Below are 26195 nucleotides of genomic sequence, written 5' to 3' on the forward strand. Positions count from 1 at the left end.
GTGATCTCTGAGGATCCGATCGTGGAGTTGACGCTCCAATGGGTATCGAGATGGGCTCGGCCATTTCCTCTCGGTTGCGACCGAGACATTTTTTGTGAAGACCCAGTCGACGCATTCTTGTGTCGGGTCTAAGCATGGGTGCTCTGGCTTTCTGGTTTGAGACAATGAAGATCATGCTGACTCCTTGTGTTCTCTGTGCTAGGACCAGGCCCGCAGCCGCTACGAGGCATGTCTGGATTCCCCGCGCAACAGCAAGCACAAGCTCGAAACGTCTCATTGGCCTCCACACGATTGCCAAATGGAAAATTAGGTATGACATGGGATCCTTTCCAATCTTTCCATTCTCAGGGATTTGATACGACGATCGAGCGCGGGTACTGATAACTGGGGGCTATAATCCAGGTGGCGCAGCCAATTGGAACTTCAACCTCCCCGGAACATCTACTCTACAAAGTAACCAGCAACGCACGATGGGTACGATGGGCACGATGGGAAGCTTCGCGCAAAGCCTTGGTGGGTCCCAGCCGGCCGCACCACTAGATTTATCGTGAGTGAATCCCTGTGGCTGTGGGATCGGATCAAGTGGCGCCGCCTACCGAGTCGGTCGAGCTCACAGAATGTTTTGAAAACTAACTCGAGGACGACCTTTCTAGTGAGTTCCCTTCTCTATCAGGCGCGCCACAGCAGTCACAATCCCAGAATCCTGGGCAACTCGTGTGGGCCAATGCGAGTCAACGAGCTGCACAGCACACCCCGGTTCAGAGGCAACAGCACCCTCCAACGTCGCAACCCCCTTCTCGAGCTTCGCAGACTCAGTCACACCCCGCTCAGCAACCGTCCCAGCCTCCTCATGATAACATGTTTCCTTCCGGTGCCCAATTCGCGAATCGGTTGGATGACTTCAGGAATGGCGGCCAGGGCATCAGTAGCCAGCTAGGGGCAGTCAGTCAACCGCAGACAGGCAACATTGATGAGTTCCCTCCGCTGGGCCGAAATGTCGCTGCCGAACTGGTTCAAGACCGTGGAAGCTCACTGATGCAAGGTGCGAGCTTTGGGGGTTACAACACTGGTATGGAAATGGCACACTCTTTTTATATGTCGGAAAGATCAAATGGCGATCGGAGGAACTGACGGCAGTGTTTAGGTATTGGGACATCACGGTCACCGGTTAACCAGGGGCCTAATGGGGTGCTGGGGGAGAAAGAAGTAAGTAGATTGGCGATCGTCTTAGCAGGCCCCGCACTCACACCGACCGACTTCAGCAGGACTTAAACAACACCCTGATGTCAGGTCAACGCAACTTCAGCGATCCGCAACAACAATTGCAACAAAGACAGCAGCAATCAAATGAGGGCCAAGAAGTAGCCGCTACTTCCCAGAGTGCGGAACAACCGCCTCTTGCGCAGATGAGCGAGTTGGACCGGTTCGGACTGAGTGGCCTCTTGCGCATGATTCACAGCGAAAGCCCCGACGTGGCCAGTCTCGCGGTCGGCCAAGATTTGATGACTCTGGGTCTAGACTTAAATCAGCCTGAGTATGCGCCTTTCTTTTTGTTTCAATTTAACTCGAACGTTTGCGCTAACAAATCCGGGCATTTTAGACCTCTCCACACCTCATTTGCCTCGCCTTTCGTATCCTCTATGTCCGCTGTCCCCCTGGAACAGGACTTCTCTTTGCCTGCATGCTACAATGTTGCCAACATCCAACCTCTTCAGTCGCGAATTCCCGGGTTCAGCGACGAAACTCTTTTCTACATCTTCTACAGCATGCCTCGTGATATTATGCAGGAGTTGGTTGCGGAAGAATTGATGGGTCGTAAGTGGCGGTATCACAAGCTCGAGCGATGTTGGTTGACTCGCGATGAAACCTACCCTGGCCCTGTCGACGTGGAACGCGGTGTGAGCGAGCGTGGAGTCTACCTTCTATGGGACCCAGCCAGCTGGAAGAAAATTCGGGTATGTTTACAGATTGCGCTATGTTTTCCGATCGATTGAATTAAGTTGCTGACGCGATGACGAACTCGATAGCGCGAGTTTATCCTCCGATACGAAGATTTGGACAACCGACTGGATCCCAACCGCGGAGTGACCCGCGCAGCTGTTGGGCCGACACATTCTTCATGAGTAGAAAGACTGGTGGAGCCAAGTACGGCATGGCGGACACTAATTTACTTGATCAGCAATGGCGTTTGGCTGTCTGCTTTCTGTAATGTTCCTCAAATGGGTGGCCGAAAGTACAGTGCCGTTCGGGATGTGGGCGCACTTGAATTTATGGGGATTCTACATAGGATATACGGGAATCAAGACATGATCTTGCCAGATTTCATTTCGCATATTTGCAACAAATCCCTAAGAGACAGACATTTCTGCTCAGGTGCAGAATTTGGCTTTGCGCCTGCGCATATAGTAGTAATGTGAAGGCATGTAAAAAAGCATCCTGAACTAGTTGAACAATCTCCGCCAGCACAAGCACAGATGGCCGGCAATTCACCTAGTTTGCCTTGCGGGCAGTGGAAAGAATAGCGGTCCACTCCATGGCCATTTCTCCATCCTTCCCATAGGTACGTTCGAGATACTGCTGCAGGCCGCCAACAAATTCTTCCTGTCTTTCTCGTTGTTCTTCTGTCCAGAAGAACTTGGTTATCATTGGAAACATAACCGCAACCATCTTGCTGAAATCCGGTACAGTGAGTGAGATCGCCTGGGTGTTCGGCTGCACTTGAATGTCTTGGAGCCCACGCTCCTTCAGCTGAGTTTCGATCCAGGACACCGAGTCCCATTCACCGCTGCCTAGTACCTTGAGAAATTCTTTAGAACTAGGGAATGGGAAATTCCCGGGAATGACCTTTGCGGCCTGTTGGACAACGGAGATCCAAGCAGCTGTCATGATGTCAGACATCAAGTATCCATTTGAATGGCATCGATCAACTACGGGCTACTCACGGTCTATCCACGTCGAGAAAGCAATTGTGCCCCCAGGCTGTAGAATTCGAACAGATTCTATTGATTAAACAAGAATCATTAGAAAATCTCTTCGAACTAGGATAGGGCACGTACCATCAAGAGCAGAGAGTGATTTCGGACATCCCATATAAGCTATTTTCCGATGGAGTTAGTTACGCCGTGCACACAACTTGAACTTTGCTCTAAGTCAGAATGCTGAGTATAATCCTTACCAAAAGCAGTGATAACGTGGGTGAAATGTGCTGTAGGAAGCCCAGTGTCCTGGGCATCCACGAGTTTCACCTCTGTGTTCTGCCAATTCTCATTTTCCATACGAGACTTTGCCCACTTGAGCATGCCTGGCGAGGTATCTCCGCATGTCAACTTCCACCTGCTCTTCACCGTATCATCAAGTTCACGGTGCAGGATGTGGGAGACAACCGCAGTTCCGCATGCATTGTCAAACACCACGAGAGATCGGTCGGGTGTGGTTTTGGAGTCTGCGACCATGCCAGTCTGGTCTAACAGAATTTGGGCAAATCGACCGGTAATATGCTCGCCCGTCTTGTACTGACTGACGAACTTGTCATCATCGAACATAAATCCCCATTTTTGTTGGGATGCCATGGTTGAAGATGGGCGTGAAAGAAACTGGAAAGGACAATATTAAAACCTGCGGAGGCTATGGGGTAGAATAGAAACTCGTAATGCAGAAAAGGAATTCCGAATCATGATCAAGAGAAGAGAGAAATAGAAATCCTACGCGCTGTACAGTCTTTTATATGGTTCAAGCCTTCTCAATGAGTCTTCAGTCATCGGCAATTACTCGTTATGGGGTGCCTTAAACCACAGAAAGTGTCCGAGAATGTCTCCGCAGACACGAAGGACGTGGGGGCGTTTAAGTTCGAGTAGTCCTGTCATGATTTAAACTAGCCTTGTTGGAACTTTAAAGCTATCAATTGGATGGTGGTGATGTCAGATTACCCCTATGGCGTCTAGCCCCAAGTACCTCCAGAGACAAGGTACTGGGGATTGGTCAAGCATTTCTTGGGAATTGACGGATTTGGTAAGCCCATACGAGCAGGCCTGTACGAACAGGTAAGGGGGTAAATGAGTAAGCCCAGAAACCTGACTATTGACCACACTAAACACAACTTGAAACCACGGAGGCTGACGGAGACTTTCGATCAAAAGAGACCGAAAGTATAACTTGCGCATGTACTGACCACGTGATATGTGCTGATTACATCATCTAGATGGCGCCAGGCCCGAACGGGCAAACCATAAACACCTGATTTGCGGCAAAACAATCGCGCCCCTCTTTCTGTCTCCTCCCCGACATTCGATGTACTCCGCCAGCGAGCCGACTCGCACTCACCACCATGCGGATCACCGAAATTGTGATAGACGTGAGTCGCCTAAGGAAATTGAGTTGATCGCCTGGAGATGCTGACCTGGACGACCTAGGGTTTTAAATCATACGCCGTGCGAACGGTGATCTCGGGATGGTGCGCCGGCCTTCTTCGTCTGCTTGGGACGCCATGACAGAGCAAATCACAAGCGCAGTAGACTGACAGCAGATTATAGGGATGACTCCTTCAACTCGATCACCGGTCTCAACGGTTCCGGTAAATCAAACATCCTCGATGCGATTTGCTTTGTTCTCGGCATTACGAACATGAGCACGGTCCGCGCGCAGAACCTTCAGGATCTCATCTACAAGCGCGGCCAAGCTGGCGTGACGAAGGCCAGTGTTACGATTGTTTTCGATAACCGAGACACTTCCAAGTCGCCGATCGGCTTTGAGGAATATGCCAACATCTCTGTTACACGTCAGATTGTCCTTGGCGGCACCAGTAAATACCTAATCAATGGCCACCGTGCGCAACAACAAACGGTTCAGAACCTATTCCAAAGCGTCCAGCTCAATATCAACAACCCGAATTTCCTGATCATGCAAGGTCGCATTACCAAAGTCCTGAACATGAAGGCCGTCGAAATTCTGTCAATGATCGAGGAAGCGGCAGGCACACGGATGTTTGAGGATCGGAGAGAAAAGGCGATCAAGACAATGGGCAAGAAGGAGTTGAAACTTCGTGAGATCGAAGAACTTTTGAAGGAAGAGATCGAGCCAAAGCTTGAAAAGCTTCGATCGGAGAAGCGCGCATTCTTGGACTTTCAACAAACCCAGAATGATCTGGAGCGATTGACCCGGCTTGTGGTCGCTCACGACTACGTGCGTGGAGGTGAGCGGCTCCGCGTTGCTGGCGAGGAATGCGACAATAAAAGAAACAAGGTCCAGGCGCTGGAGGAGAATGCGGATAGGTTGAAGAGCGAAATCACACATTTGGAAGAGGATGTCCAGCGGGTCCAGGCAGCGCGTGACAAGGAACTTCGCAAAGGCGGTAAATTCCAAGGCCTTGAAGATGAAGTCAAGAATCACTCTCATGAGCTTGTACGGTTGACGACTGTGTTTGATCTGAAGAACGCAAGCTTGGATGAGGAGAAGGAGAAGAAGAAAACCGTCCAAAAGACTGTCAACGATCTGGAGAAGGTCCTTAAAGAGAAGAGAAAGATCTATGAGAAACTTCAGGCTCAATACGATACCGCAAAAGCAGAGCTCGATGCGCAAAATGTTGAAGTGGAGCAAAAGGAAGAGTTGCTTCAAACGCTACAGACAGGTGTTGCGTCGAAAGAAGGCCAAGAAAGTGGATACCAGGGACAATTGCAGGATGCACGAAACCGAGCCAGCGGAGCCGCGACCGAACAAGAACAAGCGAAGCTCAAGATCAGTAACTTCGAAAAGAGGATCAAGGAAGAAGAGCCGCGGGCCAAGAAGGCCAAAGAGCAAAACTCCGGTCTTTTGAAGGAACTAGAAGGCTTGAAGTCACAGGCTAAAAAGCTCGAGGGGGAACTCACTCGACTTGGCTTTGAGCCCGGTAAAGAAGAGCAGATCTACGAGGAAAAGTCTGAACTTCAGCGAGATATTCGCGACCTCCGCCAACGGGCCGATGGTCTCAGGAGGAAGGTTGCAAACATCGATTTCAACTACCAAGATCCCTCTCCCAACTTCGACCGCTCAAAGGTCAAAGGACTGGTTGCCCAGCTCTTTACTCTGAACAAGGATCAGGTTCAAGCTGCTACTGCTCTGGAGATTTGCGCTGGTGGACGCCTGTACAATGTGGTTGTCGACAGTGCTGAAACCGGTACTCAATTACTCCAAAGGGGAAAGCTCCGCAAGCGTGTAACCATCATTCCTTTGAACAAGATCTCGGCCTTCAAGGCATCAGCGGAGAAGATTGGAGCTGCTCAGAAGCTTGCCCCTGGCAAGGTGGATCTTGCTCTGTCGCTGATTGGATATGATGAGGAAGTTATTGCGGCGATGAACTATGTCTTCGGCAACACTCTCATCTGTAACGATGCCGATACTGCGAAGAAGGTCACCTTTGATCCTTCCGTCCGGATGAAGAGCGTTACCTTTGATGGCGATGTCTATGATCCTAGTGGAACCCTCTCCGGTGGAAGTTCCCCTAATTCTAGCGGCATGCTTGTTACTCTACAGAAGCTTAATGAGATCACTAAGGAGCTGAGGAGCAAGGAGCGTCAACTTGCCATGTTGGAGGAAAACATGAACAGAGAAAAGAAGAAGCTAGATGCTGTTCGGTCCATTAAGCAAGAGCTGGATCTCAAGACCCATGAAATCAAGCTCACTGAGGAGCAAATCAACAGCAATTCCTCTTCATCTGTATGTATACTGATCTTTTGCCTGGTCTTTACCTTCAGAATCCTCTCTCTAACTGACTAAAGATCCTTCAAGCCGTCGAGGAAATGAAGGCAAACATCGAGCAGCTGAAGAAAGATATTACCGATGCGAAGGCCCGCCAAACAGAGGCAGCAAAGGACATCAAGCGTATTGAGAAAGATATGAGTGAATTCAACAATAACAAAGACAACAAGTTGGCAGAGTTGGAGAATTCGCTTAAGGCTCTAAAGAAAAACCTCAGCAAGAACTCTGCTTCTGTCAAAGAGCTTCAAAAAGAGTTGCAATCTTCTCGCCTCGACTCTGAGCAAGTTGGTAGCGACCTTTCTGCTGCTGAAGAACAGCTAGCAGAGTCAGACAACACGTTGAAGGCTCAAGTTGAGGAAATTGAATCACTCAAACGAGAACAAGCACGACTGAAGGTAGATTCATTCCTCTTTCTCTTAATTGGACATGAAACTGACTATTGTAGGATGCCCATGACATCGCTCAGGCCCAACTCGAAGATGAAAGAGCTAGACTTACTGGCTTCGATGATGAGTTGCGTGAGCTTGAAACTGCAATGAAGAACAAGTCTTCCCAAATCACCGAAGAGGGGTTGGAAATGCAGAAGCTTGGTCATCAGCTCGAGAAGCTTCAGAAGGACCAGTATAATGCGTCCCAGGCAGTCTCCCACATGGAGCAAGAGCATGAGTGGATTGCGGATGAAAAAGAGCAATTTGGGCGTCCGAATACCCCATACCACTTCCAGAACCAAAATATTGCCGAGTGTAAATCCACTCTGCGCAACTTGACTGAGCGGTCACAGGGTATGAAAAAGAAGATCAACCCGAAGGTCATGAACATGATCGACAGCGTTGAGAAGAAAGAAGCCGCCCTGAAGAACATGATGAGAACGGTCATCCGCGATAAGAGTAAAATCGAAGAGACCATCTTAAATCTTAACGAGTACAAAAAGGAGGCCCTCCACAAGACGTGGGTCAAGGTCAACGGTGATTTTGGTCAAATCTTCAATGAGCTTCTACCAGGCAGCTTCGCCAAGCTTGATCCTCCCGAGGGCAAGGACATTACCGATGGTTTGGAAGTGAAGGTATCCCTGGGTAAGGTATGGAAGCAGAGCTTGACAGAGTTGAGTGGTGGACAACGGTATGTATTCAGGTGGCAAACCCCTCTTTCTTTTGGTTGGTACTAATTTCCAATTGTATCACAGATCCCTCATCGCTCTGTCCCTCATCATGGCCCTCCTTCAATTCAAGCCTGCGCCAATGTACATCCTTGATGAGGTGGACGCCGCACTGGATCTGTCCCACACCCAAAATATCGGACGTCTGATCAAAACACGCTTCAAGGGATCACAGTTCATTGTGGTTTCCTTGAAGGATGGCATGTTCCAGAACGCGAACCGCATCTTCCGCACGCGGTTCAGCGAGGGTACCAGTATTGTTCAAGCATTAACCCCCGCGGATATGAAATGAGTACGATGAGCCGTGCTTGCGAGGATTTTGTATGTCATGGTCGCTTTTGCGTTTTTGGTGTATTGATCTCATCCGGTGCGAAGCATTGATTTTGCGGCCTTTTGGTGTGTGGCAACTGGTGTTTGTGGTTTTTCAAGCCCTCCTTGGTCTGGGTTTTGCTGGGGTTGGGAAGGGATATTTATGATCTATGCGCGTTGATGGCTTTTTGATTCTCCAGAGCCGGAGTCGTTTAGGTTCTCTTTATAGAATCCTCGTATTCGTGTAAATCATTTCTTTTTCTCCTTTTTCTTCTTGCTCTTCTTGCTCTTCTTGCTCTTCTTGCTCTTCTTCTTCCTGTCCTCTACATTATTTTCATATTGGATTTAAAGCCTCTTGGTGAGTAATGTAGCAACATGTACTGTTCGGGTGCTGGTCCTATCTATAGATTCCATAGTTGTCCTGGAGCGGTAACAAAGGTAAGTTCTCAGGTCAGGCACCATGCAAGACGACCCTCCGAGAACCGGACCTGAGATGCACCAGGGAGAGGGCGTGAAAGAGCCTCTGATCTTTTCTTTCTTTTTCTTATGCTTTTGGATTCGTCCTGTTCTTCCATTGCTCTCATCGTTGAATTGGATGCTCGGAGTCTTCAGCGCCGGCACGTGCAGTCGTCGCTCTCCCGACCCGAAACTCCCGTCCGACGCCGCCACCGACTCTTGCGCCTGCATCGCCTGCACCGCTTCGACAATTTCGCGAGGTTCCTGACGTGTGCGCTCCCCATCCTTTTCCAAAATCCCAGTCGCATCACAACATCCCATCCATACGCCCCTTCGCCCATCCCACACGACCTCTTACCTGACCCGGGATTGTTCCGCCTCCGCGACTTGGCCACTTAAAGCTTGGAAAGCTGAACCTAACTCAACTCCTCCCAACCGCGAACCCGCGCCCAGTGGCTGAAGCACAATGCAAGAAGATGAGCCTTCTTTGAATATCCCGTCCCTTTTAACACTTGCGGTCGTGTCATTCTTCGTTCTACGATGGTTCTTCAACCGCGACGAGGGTCCCGCTGCCGGCGGTCGCCCCCGCGGTCGTGGGAATGCTGTCGACCCAGCCCAGGTCGAACAGATCTCCCAGATGTTTCCCCAGTTGAGCGCCCGTGATATCATATGGGATCTCCAGCGCAATGGCGGCAGCGTTGCGGCAACGACCGAACGAATCTTGACTGGACGGGGATTGGAAACGGTATGTTGTTGTCTAGGTCCTGTCATCGCAGGCTCCCTTTTCCGAGGGCATATATTTGGACTTCGCTGTCGGGGAGCCGCTGGTGGAATTTAATCATCGCTGCATGTTGTCTCGTACTGACTTTCTGATGCTGTCCAGCCTCCCCCGTCATTCCAACCCCAGATCCCAACTCCCTCCGCGAATGCCGCTACCGCTCAAACTACGTCACGGACGGTACCGGTATCCAAGGCAGATGGCCAAGACTTGATCTCTCGGTATAACTTGAGCGCCAAGCTCGCTGAAGACAGCGGCGTTGAAGCTCCTCCAGCTACACCTTCCAGCAGTGCCTGGTCCCAGAATAAAGAAGAGCGCCAACGTCTGCTGCAGAAACGCCGAGACGAGATGATCCTGGCGGCCCGGAAGAAGATGATGCAGAAAGAGCGGGGCAATATCCAATGATTCGAATATTCGCACTCATTAAATAGCGGCGAGTCTTATTTACGGCTGTCATGCATGGGTTGGTCCTCCCACCTGCGATATATCCGAAGACCACTGTTCATCGCAGGGTATCTTCTGTTTCATTTCCAACTCCCTTGGTGTTGCTCCCCACTCTCGTTTTGTATTAGAGCGCTTTTTTCGCATGCTGTATGGTGTTAGGTAAATTGGACCAGCCTTGGTTTGTCGCCGGTAGTTCTCCAAGTTTGTTAAATCAGGTCAAATCGGGTATATGACGTCTATATACATAAATATCGGTTCTTAAGGATGGTGGGGGGACGGTCCGTGTCACAGATGCACCTGAACTCCAATTGAAATGGCCAAAAACAGTTCCCATGCATTAAAACTCCATGTAGTCTTCTTCTTCGTCATCCTGGGTCCCATTGTACCCGCCATTGGCTCGTTGCTCCGCCAGTTGTTCGCGCCTGGCTTGTTCTTTCGATGCGCCAATCTTCCTGGAATGCAAGTTAACAATGAAATATTCCTTGGCTGATAGAAACATACTGTATTCCACATCACATACCTGAGACCATCGACAACGCCACTTAAGAACCCACGCTCTTCGCCCAATTCCATCGCACCCACACCTGTTAATGCAACCCCGCCCCCGCCTGTTGCCGCATCATCCAAGACGTCAATGCCAGACCTCATCTTGGCCATGCGCACCTCACGTAGGTCTTTCAACAGCCGTCGTAACTGGTCAGGGTCTACTAGGTCATCGCTCGCCACATCAAGAAGCATATTCCCGACTTCGACCCAATGGTAGGGTAATGCGGGGATGTCTCGGGGAGACACTGCCTGCGCCGTATTTTGCGGTAAGAACGGTGGTGCTGGATAGTATCTATCTCCATCAGGTGTATATTGAGGTCGGGCAGTAGGCTCAACTCCGCGATCATTGACACTGGGCTGGCCGGGTAGTGGGGGAGCTGGTGAGAAAGCAGTCTTGTAATCCTGGTGTTGAGACTCGATTTCGAGAATAAGACTGAGACCTTCAGGGTGTAGCCATGAGGGAGGTATGATATTCGCGCGGCGCTGTCGTTTGAGAAGCATTGCAAGCCACAAGGGAAGGGATGTGCGCCGCGGAGGAACGAGCGGTTCAACTGGGCCCTAGGATAAGATGAATGAATCAGTACGCATTGTACAGACTTTCTAAATGGCGCATATAGTTACCCCGAGTAGTTCCAGTCCCTCCAGGCGCTGGCGAGGAACCACTGTCACCAGCTCCATCTCCGCAGCGAAGGCAATCTCCGAGGCCGTGATGCCCCGCGGCAAGGGGAATGCCATTGGTGGCACGAGACAGCGAGGACAAACGAAAAAGTAAAGAAAGAAGCGGCAGTTCGACAGAAAGTAGTCGAAGTTATATTTGTCTTCAGCACCACATGTCCCCGCAAGCTTTAGATGCGGTGGAATCGCGAAATGCGCGAATCGCGTCTCGACCATTTCCAAATGCGGTGTTTGGGCTGTTTGCACCGGAGAGCTTCCCAAAGCTGTGGACCTTCTGTCCAATTTATTTCTTTCTTTGATAGCTTTTTCACCGTGGAAGTATGCTTCTCTGCCTTTTGAGGCAATAGGAAAATGAGTTCTGCCCCCGAGTCGAATCTCAGCCGTGCAGCGCGCTACGCCGTGCCATTCGCCCTCGTCCTAATCCCTGTGTGGAGGACAAAAGTCAACGCCGAAGTGCCCGAGCCATACCTTGATGAGGTCTTTCACGTCCCCCAGGCTCAGGCGTACTGGGCACACAAGTGGACACACTGGGATCCAAAGATAACAACTCCCCCGGGCCTATATCTCTGGTCATATTTGCTTTGCGCCATCCTTCTTGCTCTCCGCGGCTCTCCGACGCAGCTAGATACCGAAGCTCTCCGCACCACCAATGTCGCCACCACTGCGGTCTTCCTACCCTTTAGACTCCAGACGCTTTCGGATGCTATCCATAAAGTGCGGAATACCCGTCCATTGGGTGCACGGTTGAGCCACACCGTCCTGAACATCTGCCTGTTTCCGCCACTATTTTTTTTCTCCGGCCTATACTATACCGATATTCTTGCCCTGTTAGTTGTGGTCGAGGCCTACAATTGGGATTTGAAGCGGGCATCCGGAGGTCGCTATGCAATTTTATATTCCCTCGGCTTTCTCGCTTTTGGGCTCTTGGCGCTCGTTTGTCGCCAAACAAATATTTTTTGGGTTTCCGCATTTCTAGGCGGGCTACAGGTTGTCAGAAGAGTCCGTCATTCCTCAAAGGCATGTGATTCTTCTGATTACTCTGCGATTGTGAAACGGGGTCTACAGAATGAGATTTATGACCCTCTGGTTTCGGAGGCTTCTTTGGAAGGTATGATTAAATGCCACTTGCTTAAACTAAAGAAGACTAACGAATATATGGTTCAGATTATGTCAAGACTGGAATATCTTTTGCAGCTGCAAGCCTGAAGAACCCCTTCTTGGTTATTGGATCGATCATTCCCCACCTCATTATCCTTGGGGCTTTTGGTGCATTTGTCATTTGGAACGATGGCGTTGTTCTAGGTCTGTCTCCTTGCGAGTTTAAATATCCATATCTTAATAGCGTATGAGCTAATCAATATTGCTGCAGGTCATAAGGAGTTCCACACTGCAGGTATTCATCTGGCTCAGATGCTTTATATCTGGCCTTATTTTATGTTCTTCTCCTGGCCAATCATTGCTGTCCCTGTTCTCAACATTCTTCTTCCGCGGCACTTCTTACCCAAGTACCTGAACTATGGGTTCCCCGAGAAGCAAAAGAGACTACCAGGCATTCTGGCAACTCTGGTTGCTCTGCCTGTGATGGTCGCCATTGTCCATTTTAACACCGTCGTGCACCCTTTCACGCTGGCAGATAATCGACACTATGTCTTCTACGTGTTCCGTCTTCTACTTGGTGTTCACCCGGCAATCAAATATAGTGCTGTTCTGGTTTACTTCCTTTGTGGGTGGGCAGTGATTTCTGCATTTGGATTCTCCCATATTCAAGCACCCCCTAAACTGCTTCGGGTTCCCGCCGCTGCGAAGCCGGCAGCCCCTGCAATCAAGCCCTCACCAAAAGCGCAGCTTCGAGAAACCAGGAAATCAACTCGGTCGCGGAAAACTCCTACCAAGAAGGAGACAAATCCGCAACAAGCCAACCAAATCACGCCTGAAGTTCTTGCTAAAGTTCAGCAGCACCTTATTCAGCGACGAAAAGAACAGCCAGAGCCGCCACGGGTAAGCTTTGTTCTCATCTGGCTCGCTGCAACCTCCTTGTCGCTTGTCACAGCGCCGCTTGTTGAGCCTCGCTACTTCATCATTCCGTGGGTGATGTGGCGCCTGCATCTGCCGCCCACACCGTCCCTCGCCGTGTTCCGTCAACACCATCCTGAAAATGAAGAAGAAAGAGCCCGTGCTGATGTTGTGACCAATGCTCCAAAGTTCCTGGAAACGGTATGGTTTGTCATCATCAATGCGGTGACTGGATATGTTTTCCTTTACAAGGGCTTTGAATGGCCCCAGGAGCCGGGCAAGATCCAACGATTCATGTGGTAACCGCCCAATAAAAGAGATCAGGTCTCAAAATTGTAGGCATATGTATTCACTATCTTGTACTTTATATTACGCTTTAACAAAATATGAATTATATTCTGTTCATCGAAGATCATCTCACGTAATATTTGTTTCGACCTTTTCAAGCGACTGAAGTACCAGTATCCCGTCATATCAGCCGAGGCAACTTGAAGTTAGCACCAACATACCGGCGGTGGTAATAGCGCTAATTGAAGGATGCTAATCAGGAAGTTTCAAGAAATTCAAAACCGCTATACGCAAAGGTGTTTTGAGTTGAGCACCCTTCCAGTTAGAAATCACCAAAAGCCAACAATAAAATCACTCAAATCTCTTATGCGGTATGATGAGCCTTTAAAAATGACAACTATAGAGCATTTTGTTTCATTGCTACGCTGTTATTTTAAAAGAGGCTATGTAGCATGCCTTGGCCCAATCATAAAAGCCATAGCGCTGGCCAGTGTGGGGCACAATCATTATTGACGCTGGCGATGATTGTTATAACGGCCCTTTTAAAAATAGGTATTGACATATATATAAATCCAGCTAGTCAGGTCCGCTAGACTAAGTGAAAGTATAAATCAAGCCTTCAAACTAGTCTAGACATCATTGCTCCCCGATACTTCCCGGAACGTTGAATCAATATGCCTCTTTCGCGTTCAAAGGTCCCAAGCAGTGTTGACAGGTATTTGATCAAAAAAGAACAGTACATATCGGTCTCAGTGCCTACACACAATGTTGAATACTATATGATCGAAAGTCAACAAGGGGAGGAAATAACTCTATCATTCCATATCGGCTGTCCGAATGGGCCTTCCGTTGGTAAATGTGTACTGCCCTCCTTCCTGAGCAACCCGGATAGCGACAAATTCATCAACATTGACATTACATCGTCAATTAGAAGGAAAGGTCCCCATGCCCAAATGGCGTGTGACTGGCATAGAACGAAGTCGAAGATTGCTAGATTTTCTATGCTAACAAGCGATGATCAATTCACCTGGAAATCGCCGGACAACCAGGGAAACATCCAGGAGCTCGTAAAGTCCAAGCTTTTGGTCACGTATCAAGTTGCCAAGTTCTTGCCTGGAGGATCTCAAAATTCCGCCATATATGGAGCACTAGATATTGACTCTAGCTATGACCAGGGGCAGCAATTTTGTATCCTGGCAGCATTCTTAGGGTTTCGAACAGATGTCAAGCGGGATGATCGGGCCCTAGGTATACGGTACGTCAAGAAAAGCGCCGCGGCCCAAGAATAAGAAAAATAGAGGCACATAGCGAAATCCAAGGAAACAGTGGGTAGGAAAAATGCATGACCTGAATCTAACAGGATAGGATTGTTCAATAATTTTACTAGAAACAATGAGCAATAGTAGCAAAATCGCTTGTTGATGAAAAGCCCAACTCGAGCCGTCCTTTTACATTTTTCTATTTAGTACGGATGTAACCACTCATATTCAAAATAATATTTATGAGAGCTGCTTAGTTGCCTAAAAAAATTTAGATGAATAGAGTATGCAATCCATTCTTTATGGGTATAGCCAGCCCCGAGTTCGGGCCTTAACAATCCAGTATTTTAATTTCCCATTCTCGTCATTTCCTCTTTGACCATGAGACACATGAGGATAGTGAACCATACACTGCATATACAGCAGAATTCAAATAACAGAAAACAGGTGCCAGTCAGACACTCCTGAAATACTTGTAGTCTCGAGTTTCTGACATGAAAGATGGGAATGGCAAGAAGGACGGCCGGTGGTCCAAAGATAAGCATAAATTTAACTTCACATTGCGGGATCACCACACGTCCGCATCCACCTGGCCCTTCCTGTGCCCATTCTGCCCAAATGCCCGTGCCAGTCAGCTCCCCCCATCCAGATGTTCCTGCGGGTGAATCCATTGTGGCACCAGTCATTTCGTTCTGACCGACTTCTCCGCCGCTTCCCCTCAATCCATCTCCGCCTTCCTATTGCCGCGCATTCTTTGGCCACAGAGCCCCGGGACGCCCAATCGCGAGAAGCCCATTGCGCCCGAATGGAACACCCCTCTAAACGGGCCCGACTCACGCTCGACCTAGGAGATGAGAGCCCACCCGGCAGAGTGTCTACGCCCTTGGCATCGTTGCATAGGTCCGTCACCCCTCCGCCGTCGAGGGCACGCGCAACGTTGTCCGCGCCTGCTACTCCCGCATGCCCGGACCTAGCAAATGATCGGGTGGAAGACAAATCAAATAGATCAGTCAAACTCAACATTACGGATTCGTCCCCTCAATCTCCACAACTGGTTCCCTCCCTGGTGCAACTCACCCACATCAGAGACTTTCCCGATCACAAGGAATATAACGTTGACACCGTCAAGCTGCGCGACATCCTCGGGGATCCAATGATCCGCGAGTGTTGGCAATTCAACTACTTGTTTGATGTGGACTTCCTAATGGCCCAGTTTGATGAGGATGTTCGGAATTTAATCCAGGTGAAAGTAGTTCACGGATCTTGGGAGAAGGAGTCGGCGAATAAAATCCGCGTGGATGTAAGTGGAGCTGGAGGTTATTGGCCTCGATCTCCGGGTCAGACTGCATTCGCGTGTATCTTCATGCAAATACTCATCTAGCATCATCAGGAAGCATGTTCCCGGTATCCCAATGTCGAGGCTGTGGTTGCCTACATGCCCGAGAGGTTTGGGACACACCATTCAAAAATGATGATTCTGCTACGCCATGATGATCTAGCCCAGTGGGATACTCGCCTCGCTATAGAATCTCTAGCACACCGTGACTAACGACCATAGGATTGTTATACACACGGCCAATATGATCCACGGAGACTGGACAAACATGACCCAGGCCGTTTGGCGATCTCCATTACTGCCTCTTCTGAACTCACGCGGCTCGACATCGTTTCGAGAAAAACCGGTGTTTGGCACCGGAGCACGGTTCAAGAGAGACCTCCTCTCGTACCTCAAAGTATACGGAGTCAAGAAAACGGGGTCGTTGGTGCAGCAGCTTATTCGCTATGACTTCGGATCGATTCGCGCAGCACTTATCGCAAGCGTTCCATCTAAGCAGGTCTTGCACAGGCTTGACTCAGATCAAGGCACTCTATGGGGCTGGCCAGCTCTGAAAGACCTCATGGGTCGCGTACCGATACACGAGTCCGGCAAGAAGAATGAGAACCAACCCACCAAGAAATCCCACATTGCTATACAAGTGTGTTGCCAGATTCCGTAGTTGGCCGTGGAGCTCGCTCACAGTGTTTTAGATATCATCCGTCGCATCTCTGGGCCAGACAGATAAATGGCTGAAAGGCACCTTTTTCAATGCCCTGGCACCACAATCAACCCACCCGCCGCCTCGATATTCCATTATATTCCCCACCTCCGATGAAATCCGCCGCTCTCTCGATGGTTACGGCTCTGGGGGGTCGATTCATATGAAAACGCAAAGTGCACAGCAGCAAAAGCAATTGCAATATATACGCCCGCATCTCTGCCACTGGGCGGGAGACGGGCCATCTACCTCGAACTTCATCGACCTGTCTGAAGACAAGCCTCTCAAGCGCGAGGCTGGGAGAGGTCGTGCAGCACCACATATCAAGACCTATATTCGCTACTCGGACGCGGAAGCCATGAACAGTATTGACTGGGCGATGGTGACCTCTGCGAATTTGTCTACACAGGCATGGGGTGCGGCAGTCAATTCGAGCGGCGAAGTGCGAATTTCGAGCTGGGAGATTGGGGTCGTTTTCTGGCCGGAGCTGTTTGTCGACGCCCCTTTGTCTCAGGGCCTCCCAGACGGTCCGGAGTGCACTACGGCGATGATGATACCGTGCTTCCAACATGACCATCCCTCTTGCCCTGTACCAAACAGTCCGCACGAGCGCCAGGCCTCCACTGTCGTCGGTTTCCGCATGCCCTACAATCTCCCACTGACCCCGTATAACACCTCGGACGAACCCTGGTGTGCAACAGTCGCGCACCATCTCCCCGACTGGCGCGGACAAACCTGGATCGTGTAACGCAGGGATCCTACCGAGCAGCTTTCAACAGATTTGCATCCCGACGGAGAGGGTCTACGGTGGGACAAAGCGCCTTTCTACAACGCGGCTGACCTGCCCCGTGCGAATACCCGTGCAAAAAAGAAAAGACGAAGAACACAAACAAGACAAAAGGGTTATCCTCGGCGTTATTATATACAAGACATAGCCGCCCCCAGATCATGAAACGCATCGCTTTATTGCTAAGCTTGATCCAATTCGTAGAAATATTTCCATCCACATCCTCTCCCTCTCGGTCCCGATATCTCGAATGCGGACCGGGCCGGCCATATGCTCCAACTTGCCCGCCTTCTTCATTGTCCTCGTTCAGCCATTCTTATGTCTGGCCACTCCCAGCTTGCAACCCGGCAGCAAGGAAAGAACAATCTACTCCTCGCGCAGGGAGTACTTCTCAATGAAGGTGTTGACATGCTGGATGTAGAGGGCCTGGCACTTCTGCGCGCTGTAGTGCTTGACCTTCTCCCACTCGTTGTAGAGCTGCTTCTTCTGTAGAGCACAAAGAGAGATAGATGATTAGCCAGTGTTCTCGATCTCGATCTCTCGAGGCGCGGACCGCAGCGGAGGACCGCGGCGTCCGGCATACACAAGGGAATAGAGAAGGGGGGGGGGGGGGGGGGTGGGAATTAGGATAGAAAGAGGGCAAAGACATACCACCATGTCGAACATGCCGGGCTTCTCGAGAATCTCGCCCTTGGCAATCTTGAAGTTGACGTAGAGGTCCTTCTTCTCGAACGGGCCGGGGGCGGTCTTCAGCATCATAACCAGCTTAGTGGCGAACTCGAAGCCAGCCTTGAGAGCAGCGCTCTGGGCCTCATCGGCGATGGTGTCAGTCTCGTTCATGGCCAGGGCAGCCTCGATGGCGGCCTTCAAAACATTGGCGTCGATGCCCTGGGCGGCGTCCTGCACATCGCTGGTGAAGCGCTCCTTGTTCTGGGCGGCGCCGAGGGCGGTGATGAAAGGGGTGACGTCGGACATGTTGTCGATTGAGAGGTTGAGTGGTTCTTGGGTCTTGGGAGGGGGAGAGGAGCGTTTTGTTTTTTCAAGGAAGAGGGTTTGTTGAGGCCTCGAGATGCGGTTGAGGGGTTTGGTGGGGTTCGTTTCTGCTGACAGTGCAGTTCGCCAGTTGCCGAGGGGGTTGGTGGGCCCCCCGCCGGGCAACGCTGGAATTATCATCTCCAGGGAGTGTGATGTTATGATAGAACTATATAACTCAAGAAGAGTCGGGAAGTAGGAGACAAAAGAGAAAGGGAAATATTCTCGAAGAACCAAAATAAGTAAATGCTGGATGTTTTATACGACTGTTCAGCAGCGCCGAAACAAACTTTTCCAGTCTATACAAACGCCGAAGATCAATCATGCTAGTGCCAATGCGAAGCTCACTCGCTATGCACCTAAACAGAAGCCAAGAGAATAACCAAGGTAAGTGAATATACAGCAGAAAAGAAAAGGACCCAGAGAGAGGAAGAATCTACAAAATCACCAATCACCAATCAACAGCCCAACCATTCTTGGTCAGGAACTCCTCGCATGCAGCCTTGAGCGCATAGTTCGGCCGTAGGTCTTTGACTCCGATCGGCTCGCGAGTGATGGGATCCACGCCCGCTTTCTCCACGTATTTGACGATGCCAATGCGGTCGAAGCTACTGCCAGACGGCGTCATGACCGGGTCATGCATGATCTCGAAAGTGATGCCATCGATCAGATAGTCGGGTACGACCTACACAGAAACCCAGCAGTTAGTACAGCGGAATCAATCACCCCTAATCCCTATTCCTTGCACTCTCTCCGTCCATCAAAGTATCCTCCTCTCCCGCCCAACAAGACACACAGCAAAGGCAGACTCACCCGTTCCGTAATCTCTCCCTTCGACGCAACCCGAAACGCCTCCCTCAAATCTTCTACTTTCTTCTGCGCATCCTCCCTCAGCGCCCGCTCATCCTCCCCAAACCCAATTGCCCCAATCTCACCCGCCTCCAGCTGCCCCCGTAAGGCCGCGACCCCGCGCTCCAGATCCGCCTCGACCAGACTCTCTACGCTGCCTAGCGTCTCGTGCATCTCCCGCAGGCGCGCCGTCTCCCGCGCCGCCCAGAGCTGCTGCTTGGCGCGTAGCACCGTGCGCGACAGATTTTCTGTCTGCACGTTCTTGCTGGCTAGGCTGAGTTGATAGGCGGCGACTGCAGTGTCGTACGCCTCCTGGGGTCGGTGGAGGCTGAGCAGGGCCGTGGCGAGGTAGTAGGAGCTCTTGAGCGTGGCCGGGTCCGTGGGTTTGTAGAGATGGAGGGCGGCGCGGGCGTCATGCTCGACGTCGGCCCATTTCTCGAGTTTTATGCGGGTGATGGCGCGATTGGTGAAGAAGGTGGGGTCGTTGGGATTCTTTTGAATGCTGGCATTGCGGAGCAGATGTCAGCTGGTGGGGATTATGTTTCCAGTGCAGGTGGTGCACGGTTGGAATCTTGAAGGCATATGGAGGGAGAGGGGGAGGAGAAGAGACCCGGGGCGACGGGGAACGCGGATGTATACAGAATGTTCCCTTCCACGTTCCCCTTCAGCCTCGGCTTGGGGCGGAATGCGGGCCTTACGCTTGGGAGAAGAAGTCCTCGGCACCGGCGTAGTCACTTTGTTTGAAGAGCTCGTTGCCCTTCGCTTTCAGTTCCTGCGCCATTGCTGGATGGATTGGTCGCTGTCGGTGGTGTGTCACAAAAGAGGTTGTAGAGAAAAAGAAGGACGCTGATCAAGCAGTTCCCCGGGTGGGGCGGCCCACCGCGCAAAGAGGATCAGGAACGCGGGCTAAAATATGTACATGAAGGGGAACGATGCTGGGCAATTAGGCGTGTGCATCCAATCTGATAGAATGCTGGGCCTGAATGAGGCCGGAATGCCTTCCAATTGTGTTGATATGGACGAGTGTCGCGAGTCCATCAACGTCGCCCGGTTGCCCGTTATGGAAAGCCATCGATCCCCGCAGAAAGGACCGCTGACTCAGCACGATGGGGGTTGCAGTAGTGGTTCATTAGGCGGGCGCTATTGGAAGGTAGTTCCGCTACTACGACTATCGGAGGAAGTATAAAGCAATCGCAAAAGAGAAGAGGCAAGAGTGTGAAGGGATTCGCATTGTACTAATGTGCTCCGCACCGGGACCAGTATATAGAGTTCCTCTATCATTCTAATGCCCAATCTCTCCAAAACAGCAGGACTCGACATTCGGGTTCGTGGTATCATGACGCGCTTCTGGTAACAAAGAAAAGAAAAGAAAACGAATCGGGGACGAGGACCAGTCGCCAACCGATGAAATGCCGATCAGGGATATATCATGGTATATAGACTTGGTGTCGATGAGGACCACGCTACCACCGGAGATGTCAAGAGCACCAGCGACGGCGTCCTGCGGTCGGATGTGATGCTCGACGCCTCACATTGCTCCCATCATCCGACCAGATAATATCTCTAGACCACACGGGGTATCGCGGCATTTAGGCGGTGCCATGGAACTGGGTCTCGTAGTCGGTGATGGCCTGGACCTTCGCGGCGGAAGCGCTCTTGGGGTCGAAGCGGTAGTTAAGCCAGTCGGCGGCCAGCTTCTTAGCCAGCTCCACGCCAATCACCCGCTGACCCATGCAGAGGACCTGCGCATCGTTGGAGAGGATGGAGCGCTCGACGGAGAAAGGATCGTGGGCTGTGACGGCACGGATACCAGGCACCTTGTTGGCGGCGATGGCGACGCCCAGTCCGGTGCCGCAGATGAAAAGACCGCGATCCGCCTTGCCCTCCTTGATGAGCTTGGCACCCTCCACGGCGGGGTGAGGGTAGGCGGTCTTGTCAGACGTGGAGTTGACGCCGACGTCCGTGACGGACTCGACCAGCGGGTTCTTCTCCAGCTGGGCTTTGATGGCGTCCTTGTAGGGGACACCGGCCTCGTCGCAGGCCATGACGATGCGGAGGGGCTTCAGATCGGCAGACATCGTGGTAGATTAAGGGGGAAGATAAGATCAAATGAGACTGATCAGAGTGAAGAACAGTACAAGTACAATTGGGATAGATTCAGAGGGAAGTTGGATCGTGATCCTAGTAAGCGCCGAATTGAGGGGGGCGGGCGCCTCTTTATAGATTTTTGGTGGCTTCATTTTTTTTCTCCTCTGCTCGCTATCCCTCCTTCTCCTCTTCCTGCTGCTGCGCCAGCAGATCCCGTCCTTTGGCGAGCACCGTGCAACCCAAACCTCCGAACCCAGAACCCAGGACCAGCCCATACCCCAGGGTGGAGCACGGGCTGATGGGGCCAGTCGACCGGAATGCATTATGGAGTCTCCACTCGTCCCAATCGCGAGAGCCATGGGCTGCCTGGTCTGTCTGGTCTGTCTGGTCTGTTTGGACTGCCTGGGCCAAGTGTATCGGCCGTGGAGGGTAAAGAAGGGATTCTGGGCCCCGCCATCGCGTCATGGTACAGTGCAGGATGCGCCGTGAGTGGTCGAGACAACAACGCTCGCCGGTTCAAGACGGGCAGGCTTGGAACGATACAGCGCGGTACCTTCGCCGTACACTCGCGTACGGCGTATTTACGTGTGCTTTCCGAGGATCCACACGTCCGGCGACGAGACTACGAGAAGTATACCGGAGACAGAGGAGACGAAAGAGAGCACTTTCCGTTCGGAAATGCTTCAGTCCCCTTGATATCTCAATTAACCTTCGTCTAGGTGCAAATCGTCCCCGAGGCCACTTCCAATAGGGACTGCAGCTGCAGCAAGCCATCGATGTCACCAGAGGACAAGGCGACCTTTGTGGCTGATGCACATGCCAACCGGAGGCTTCAATAAGGGACGAGGGGTCGAGGATTGGCACGCCATGGCGGAATCAGAGCAGCCATGGAATGATTGAGTTTATCATCCCGGACAACCTCCCTGGTCCCCAGAGGCACCAGGCACCGCGCTAGGACAACAGTCCGCCGGGCAGGAATGCCCGTGCGGACGCGAAACGGAGAGCCAGACCTCACAAAACTACAGCGACGGAGAGACACCCCTCAGAATGCCGAGACACACGGGCTGGAGGAGGGGCTAAACAGGGAGGGGCACAGAAAATGAGGGACTATCCAGAACCCGGATTGCGGCCCGGAATGGCGCCAATGTCTCCCCCCTAAAGCGAAAGCGTGAAATGTCGCGTGGGACGATGGGGGGTTCCGTACGCATTGAAATTTCTAGGCGCCGGGGGAGCCGCACGAACAGACCAGAAGATCAAGACGAACCCGATACCAGACTCTCCTCCACCCTCATCCACAGCGGTGGCTCCTCTCCTCTTGCTGCATGGTGTTCGGAATCTAGCCTATTCGCATACAACAGGAGCAGCAGAGCATAGAGACTGTCGACAGTCCATCGGATTAACACGCATGGCGACGATGACAACGCTATCACTGTAATTGCCCCCACTTTCAATCCACTTCTCATCCACCTCCCACTCCACCTCCAGGGATACTGTTGGCCGGCAGCCGGTGACAAGCGATCTAGAGCTTACCCCGTGTCCACCGAACCTACTCCAGGTTTTCCGTTGATCGTGTGCATGGGACTTAGTTCTTTGTCTGGGGGGTTGCGGATCTTGAGGATATTAGAATGTGGGTGAAATGGCGTGCCGAAATGCGGAACATTTCTTGAGGCGGTTTGATCGAGAAGGAAAGTTAAGCGAAAGACCGGCTGTGGCTGCCTAGTGCATTGCGACTGCTTGGACTTGCCGAGAAATTGGCGATTGATCTCATTTGATGGTGAAGCTAAACCTCGCCAAACCATATCCCAGCGGGGCTTAGCTACCGAGGCACCGACACCAACCGGCAAGAGCAGGGAGACCAATTCCAGTCTTGATTGAGGTCCTCAGAGCCACTCATGGCATTCATAGTTTTATTCACTCGTAGTAATCATCAGCATGTCAGAACTTGTATTGCTTCGAGTTTTCTCCTGTTCGCATTGGGGATTGTTGGGTTTGGGGCCCGCGCAATCCGGTTTTGGCTCGGCGTTCCTTGTTTTCGTGCGGCCTCATTTTGATTCTTGACGTCGTTTCACCTAGATACACTCGGACTCCGAATCGATGGCCCACCCATTCTTTGTACCTGGAAGTATCTGGACGTACCTGAAAAGCTCCGAGTCGACTGTGGTAGGCCCGCGATAGTCCGGGATGGCTCATGATGGTCCGTGATGGTCTGTGGCCCGCCCTGCTGCAGCCAAACTGCCCGACACGGGCTCTTTCGCAATCCCTGTGACATCATTCGGATCTTCCAGAGCCCGTGCTCGATTCCGATGAGGTTTCACGCGGGGAACAGGCCCTTGGCTCTTAGCGCAGCCATGCCGGGCCACGAATGCGCGCACACGGGATGGCGTTGACGCCCCCTGCGCCTCGTTCGAATTACGGACTAGACGCGAAACAAGACCCGTCCAACATCTCGATAAACCTTCCAATATGTCCAATTGGTCTAGGGACACCTGTTCTCTTCGCAGACACCAGTCGCACTCCCTTGGCCGCGTTCTCAAGAGCGTTTGACCCGACACCGGCGAATCCAATTGTCCGGGGAAGATCGACCGCCCCCCAATGCGCCCTCACTTTTCAACTTCTCTTCTATCAGCAACCAACAACTCCCCAGAGCCGCTCAATAACTACCCCACAACTCCATTCATCCATCTACCATGACCACCTCTACAATTTCCTATCCCGTGCTCCCGGAGAAGCTTCTTCTCATCTCACTCAAGATGTACTTCACCCCGGACCGTACGCTCGCCTATCTCCGGAGTCTCCTCGACCCTGCCCACCAGATCGTCCAGCCCGCCAACCGGGAGAAGCTGCTTTTAGCCCTGATTCCCGACTTTCTCACCATTTGGCCCTGCGCAGAGATTCTCAAGGAGTATGAGCAGAAGCTACTCGCATCTGGCACGTCGGTGACCCCGCCGCCCTTCCTGCTTGGGGCCCAGGACTGTATGTGGGCAGACTACGGTGCCTACACCGGCGAGGTTTCCCCCGCTGCAATCAAGTCTCTCGGCTGTTCCATTGTCGAGTTGGGTCATGCCGAGCGTCGCGCGATCTTTGGCGAAACTGACGATCAGACCGCACGTAAGGCTGCGGCCACTTGTGCCCAGGGCATGGTGCCGCTTGTCTGTGTCGGCGAGATCACTGCTCCTGGTGCCGTGGCCTCGGAGGCCGTTGGCCAGGCGGTTACTGAATGCGCCGTCCTGATCCGCGCGGTACTAGCTGCGATCCCTGCCGATGCGCCGGTCATCTTTGCTTACGAGCCCGTGTGGGCGATTGGCAAACCCAAGCCAGCGGGTGTTGACCACGTCGCGGCCGTCGTGGAGGGCATCCGCGGGGTGATTGGTTCCCGCCTGGGGACAGCCCGGGTGCTCTACGGTGGCAGCGCAGGACCTGGTCTTTGGGGCGCGGGCGGCCTGGGCAAGGCCGTCGACGGGATGTTCCTCGGGCGCTTCGCCCACGAGGTCGAGGGGGTGCGCAAGGTCGTCCGCGAGGTGGAAGAGTCCCTGGTTTGAACATGAACTGCATCACCGCCTGCCCAAGTTCTCACGACCCTGACACTCTGATTCTATGACCCTTGCTTTTTGGTTTAAATTTCGTTTTCTTTTCCTTCTAATCCAGCATCATTGCATTGCATCTCCCAGTCTGAAGGCCATCTAAACAGGAAGTGCATCAACAGGTGGTATTGTGGTTTCGCCTCTTACACTATACCGTCATGAGGATACGCCCTCTCCGTACGGGACCGCAATAGACAATAAACAAAAGTGGACCAGCACCGCACCACAAGCCTCGAATTGCCCATTTGCCCATGAGAATAGGTCAGAAAAAAAAGGAACCACCTCGTGTCCACTTGGTGGATCAATTGCTGTCTTTTTTTTCCAATTCAACCGAGCAAACGCTCCCCGGGCCCCAGCGCGATCCCGAAAGTGCCGCGACCCCATCTTTTCTCGGGAAGCCTATCTGGGGGATCCCGTTACCGATGGAGCAAAATGGAGCCCCGACTCCACTGAAGCTCCTAGGGGGAACCGCCCGTACTACTGCCGTCCATTTTTTATGGAGCACCAATGGAGCGCCCACGGTTTTCCAGACCTTCTGCAGATGCGAACTCCCCCTCCCTAGCGTGCACGGTGGATGCTTTGTGCGCGCCAGTTGTGTCCCCCCCCCCACCCTGTCACGCGGACGATCAGAGACTTGCATTCTCAGATGACTTTAAAGCTTTTTTTAGATCTGCACCGAAGGCACGAGAGGGTCTTCTTCCCCCGTCGGGTAATCTGGGCTCCATGGGGCGGGGACTCGACTCGATTGTACATATCGAGTAACCCGAGCCTGCTTGCTCCTGAATTTAATGAGTTCGTCGGGACTCCCCTGTTTGGCAGGACGGAGCAGACTCCGAACCCACGCGGCGCCCTAGGTTGGTAGGCGACTCGACTCCGATGGACTCTCTATCGGGCGAGAGAGAAACAATAGACCCACCTCAATATCAAAATATCTCAAAAGTCGACTACTACGGAAAAGGGGTAGAAAGAGAACAAGAGAAAAGGATATACATTCGTCTTCTCTATTCAATCTATTGATCGGTGCCACTGTAGGCTGGTCAATGCTGGATTTTCCTATCATATACTATGTACATCCCAAAAGAGAGAAAAAGAAACGAATCTGAAAAAAATGAAAAATCTAGAGCCTGGCTTTTCCGTAATTGATCTTTCTCAATCTCTTTTTGGCGCAC

At 51.8% G+C, this 26195-nt stretch overlaps 13 protein-coding genes across 13 annotated transcripts; 7 read left to right on the forward strand and 6 right to left on the reverse strand.

The window, feature by feature from the left end:
- Positions 1–228: 228 nt before the first annotated feature.
- On the forward strand, positions 229–2123 carry N7462_011258 (NOT2/NOT3/NOT5 family protein; the record flags this gene model as incomplete). The annotated part of the gene is made up of 7 exons (XM_057082972.1): positions 229–310; positions 403–547; positions 654–1069; positions 1145–1206; positions 1263–1534; positions 1601–1955; positions 2028–2123. The coding sequence occupies 7 exons, from the start codon at positions 229–231 to the stop codon at positions 2121–2123; spliced, it is 1428 nt and encodes a 475-aa protein (XP_056928327.1).
- A 367-nt stretch (positions 2124–2490) lies between these two features.
- gtmA (gliotoxin thiomethyltransferase) lies at positions 2491–3569 on the reverse strand (the record flags this gene model as incomplete). The annotated part of the gene is made up of 4 exons (XM_057082973.1): positions 2491–2879; positions 2943–2999; positions 3057–3095; positions 3176–3569. 4 exons carry the CDS (start codon positions 3567–3569, stop codon positions 2491–2493), a joined length of 879 nt encoding a protein of 292 aa, XP_056928328.1.
- Positions 3570–4324: 755 nt separating this feature from the next.
- Positions 4325–8177, forward strand: N7462_011260 (condensin subunit SMC2; the record flags this gene model as incomplete). Its single annotated transcript, XM_057082974.1, has 6 exons — positions 4325–4351; positions 4410–4450; positions 4530–6687; positions 6750–7124; positions 7175–7848; positions 7913–8177. 6 exons carry the CDS (start codon positions 4325–4327, stop codon positions 8175–8177), a joined length of 3540 nt encoding a protein of 1179 aa, XP_056928329.1.
- Positions 8178–9116: 939 nt separating this feature from the next.
- On the forward strand, positions 9117–9833 carry N7462_011261 (CUE domain-containing protein; the record flags this gene model as incomplete). Its single annotated transcript, XM_057082975.1, has 2 exons — positions 9117–9395; positions 9534–9833. 2 exons carry the CDS (start codon positions 9117–9119, stop codon positions 9831–9833), a joined length of 579 nt encoding a protein of 192 aa, XP_056928330.1.
- Positions 9834–10209: 376 nt separating this feature from the next.
- psf2 (DNA replication protein PSF2) lies at positions 10210–11309 on the reverse strand (the record flags this gene model as incomplete). Its single annotated transcript, XM_057082976.1, has 3 exons — positions 10210–10324; positions 10393–10976; positions 11040–11309. The coding sequence occupies 3 exons, from the start codon at positions 11307–11309 to the stop codon at positions 10210–10212; spliced, it is 969 nt and encodes a 322-aa protein (XP_056928331.1).
- Positions 11310–11444: 135 nt separating this feature from the next.
- Positions 11445–13409, forward strand: alg10 (dolichyl-P-Glc:Glc(2)Man(9)GlcNAc(2)-PP-dolichol alpha-1,2- glucosyltransferase; the record flags this gene model as incomplete). Its single annotated transcript, XM_057082977.1, has 3 exons — positions 11445–12201; positions 12258–12395; positions 12463–13409. The coding sequence occupies 3 exons, from the start codon at positions 11445–11447 to the stop codon at positions 13407–13409; spliced, it is 1842 nt and encodes a 613-aa protein (XP_056928332.1).
- A 938-nt stretch (positions 13410–14347) lies between these two features.
- Positions 14348–14797, forward strand: N7462_011264 (uncharacterized protein; the record flags this gene model as incomplete). Its single annotated transcript, XM_057082978.1, has 2 exons — positions 14348–14649; positions 14782–14797. 2 exons carry the CDS (start codon positions 14348–14350, stop codon positions 14795–14797), a joined length of 318 nt encoding a protein of 105 aa, XP_056928333.1.
- Positions 14798–15458: 661 nt separating this feature from the next.
- N7462_011265 (tyrosyl-DNA phosphodiesterase 1) lies at positions 15459–17437 on the forward strand (the record flags this gene model as incomplete). Its single annotated transcript, XM_057082979.1, has 4 exons — positions 15459–15953; positions 16044–16156; positions 16212–16629; positions 16682–17437. 4 exons carry the CDS (start codon positions 15459–15461, stop codon positions 17435–17437), a joined length of 1782 nt encoding a protein of 593 aa, XP_056928334.1.
- Positions 17438–17842: 405 nt separating this feature from the next.
- N7462_011266 (acyl-CoA-binding domain-containing protein) lies at positions 17843–18451 on the reverse strand (the record flags this gene model as incomplete). Its single annotated transcript, XM_057082980.1, has 2 exons — positions 17843–17962; positions 18128–18451. 2 exons carry the CDS (start codon positions 18449–18451, stop codon positions 17843–17845), a joined length of 444 nt encoding a protein of 147 aa, XP_056928335.1.
- A 508-nt stretch (positions 18452–18959) lies between these two features.
- Positions 18960–20138, reverse strand: N7462_011267 (putative U-box domain protein; the record flags this gene model as incomplete). Its single annotated transcript, XM_057082981.1, has 3 exons — positions 18960–19193; positions 19322–19859; positions 20056–20138. 3 exons carry the CDS (start codon positions 20136–20138, stop codon positions 18960–18962), a joined length of 855 nt encoding a protein of 284 aa, XP_056928336.1.
- An 808-nt stretch (positions 20139–20946) lies between these two features.
- Positions 20947–21435, reverse strand: N7462_011268 (RpiB/LacA/LacB family sugar-phosphate isomerase; the record flags this gene model as incomplete). The annotated part of the gene is made up of 1 exon (XM_057082982.1): positions 20947–21435. One exon carries the CDS (start codon positions 21433–21435, stop codon positions 20947–20949), a length of 489 nt encoding a protein of 162 aa, XP_056928337.1.
- A 181-nt stretch (positions 21436–21616) lies between these two features.
- N7462_011269 (uncharacterized protein) lies at positions 21617–21910 on the reverse strand (the record flags this gene model as incomplete). The annotated part of the gene is made up of 1 exon (XM_057082983.1): positions 21617–21910. The coding sequence occupies one exon, from the start codon at positions 21908–21910 to the stop codon at positions 21617–21619; it is 294 nt and encodes a 97-aa protein (XP_056928338.1).
- A 2222-nt stretch (positions 21911–24132) lies between these two features.
- On the forward strand, positions 24133–24984 carry N7462_011270 (triose-phosphate isomerase; the record flags this gene model as incomplete). The annotated part of the gene is made up of 1 exon (XM_057082984.1): positions 24133–24984. The coding sequence occupies one exon, from the start codon at positions 24133–24135 to the stop codon at positions 24982–24984; it is 852 nt and encodes a 283-aa protein (XP_056928339.1).
- Positions 24985–26195: the final 1211 nt, after the last annotated feature.

The sequence above is a fragment of the Penicillium macrosclerotiorum genome (assembly GCF_028827735.1).
Source record: "Penicillium macrosclerotiorum strain IBT 26536 chromosome Unknown utg000011l_segment0_segment0, whole genome shotgun sequence".
NCBI classification, from domain to species: Eukaryota; Fungi; Ascomycota; class Eurotiomycetes; order Eurotiales; family Aspergillaceae; genus Penicillium; species Penicillium macrosclerotiorum.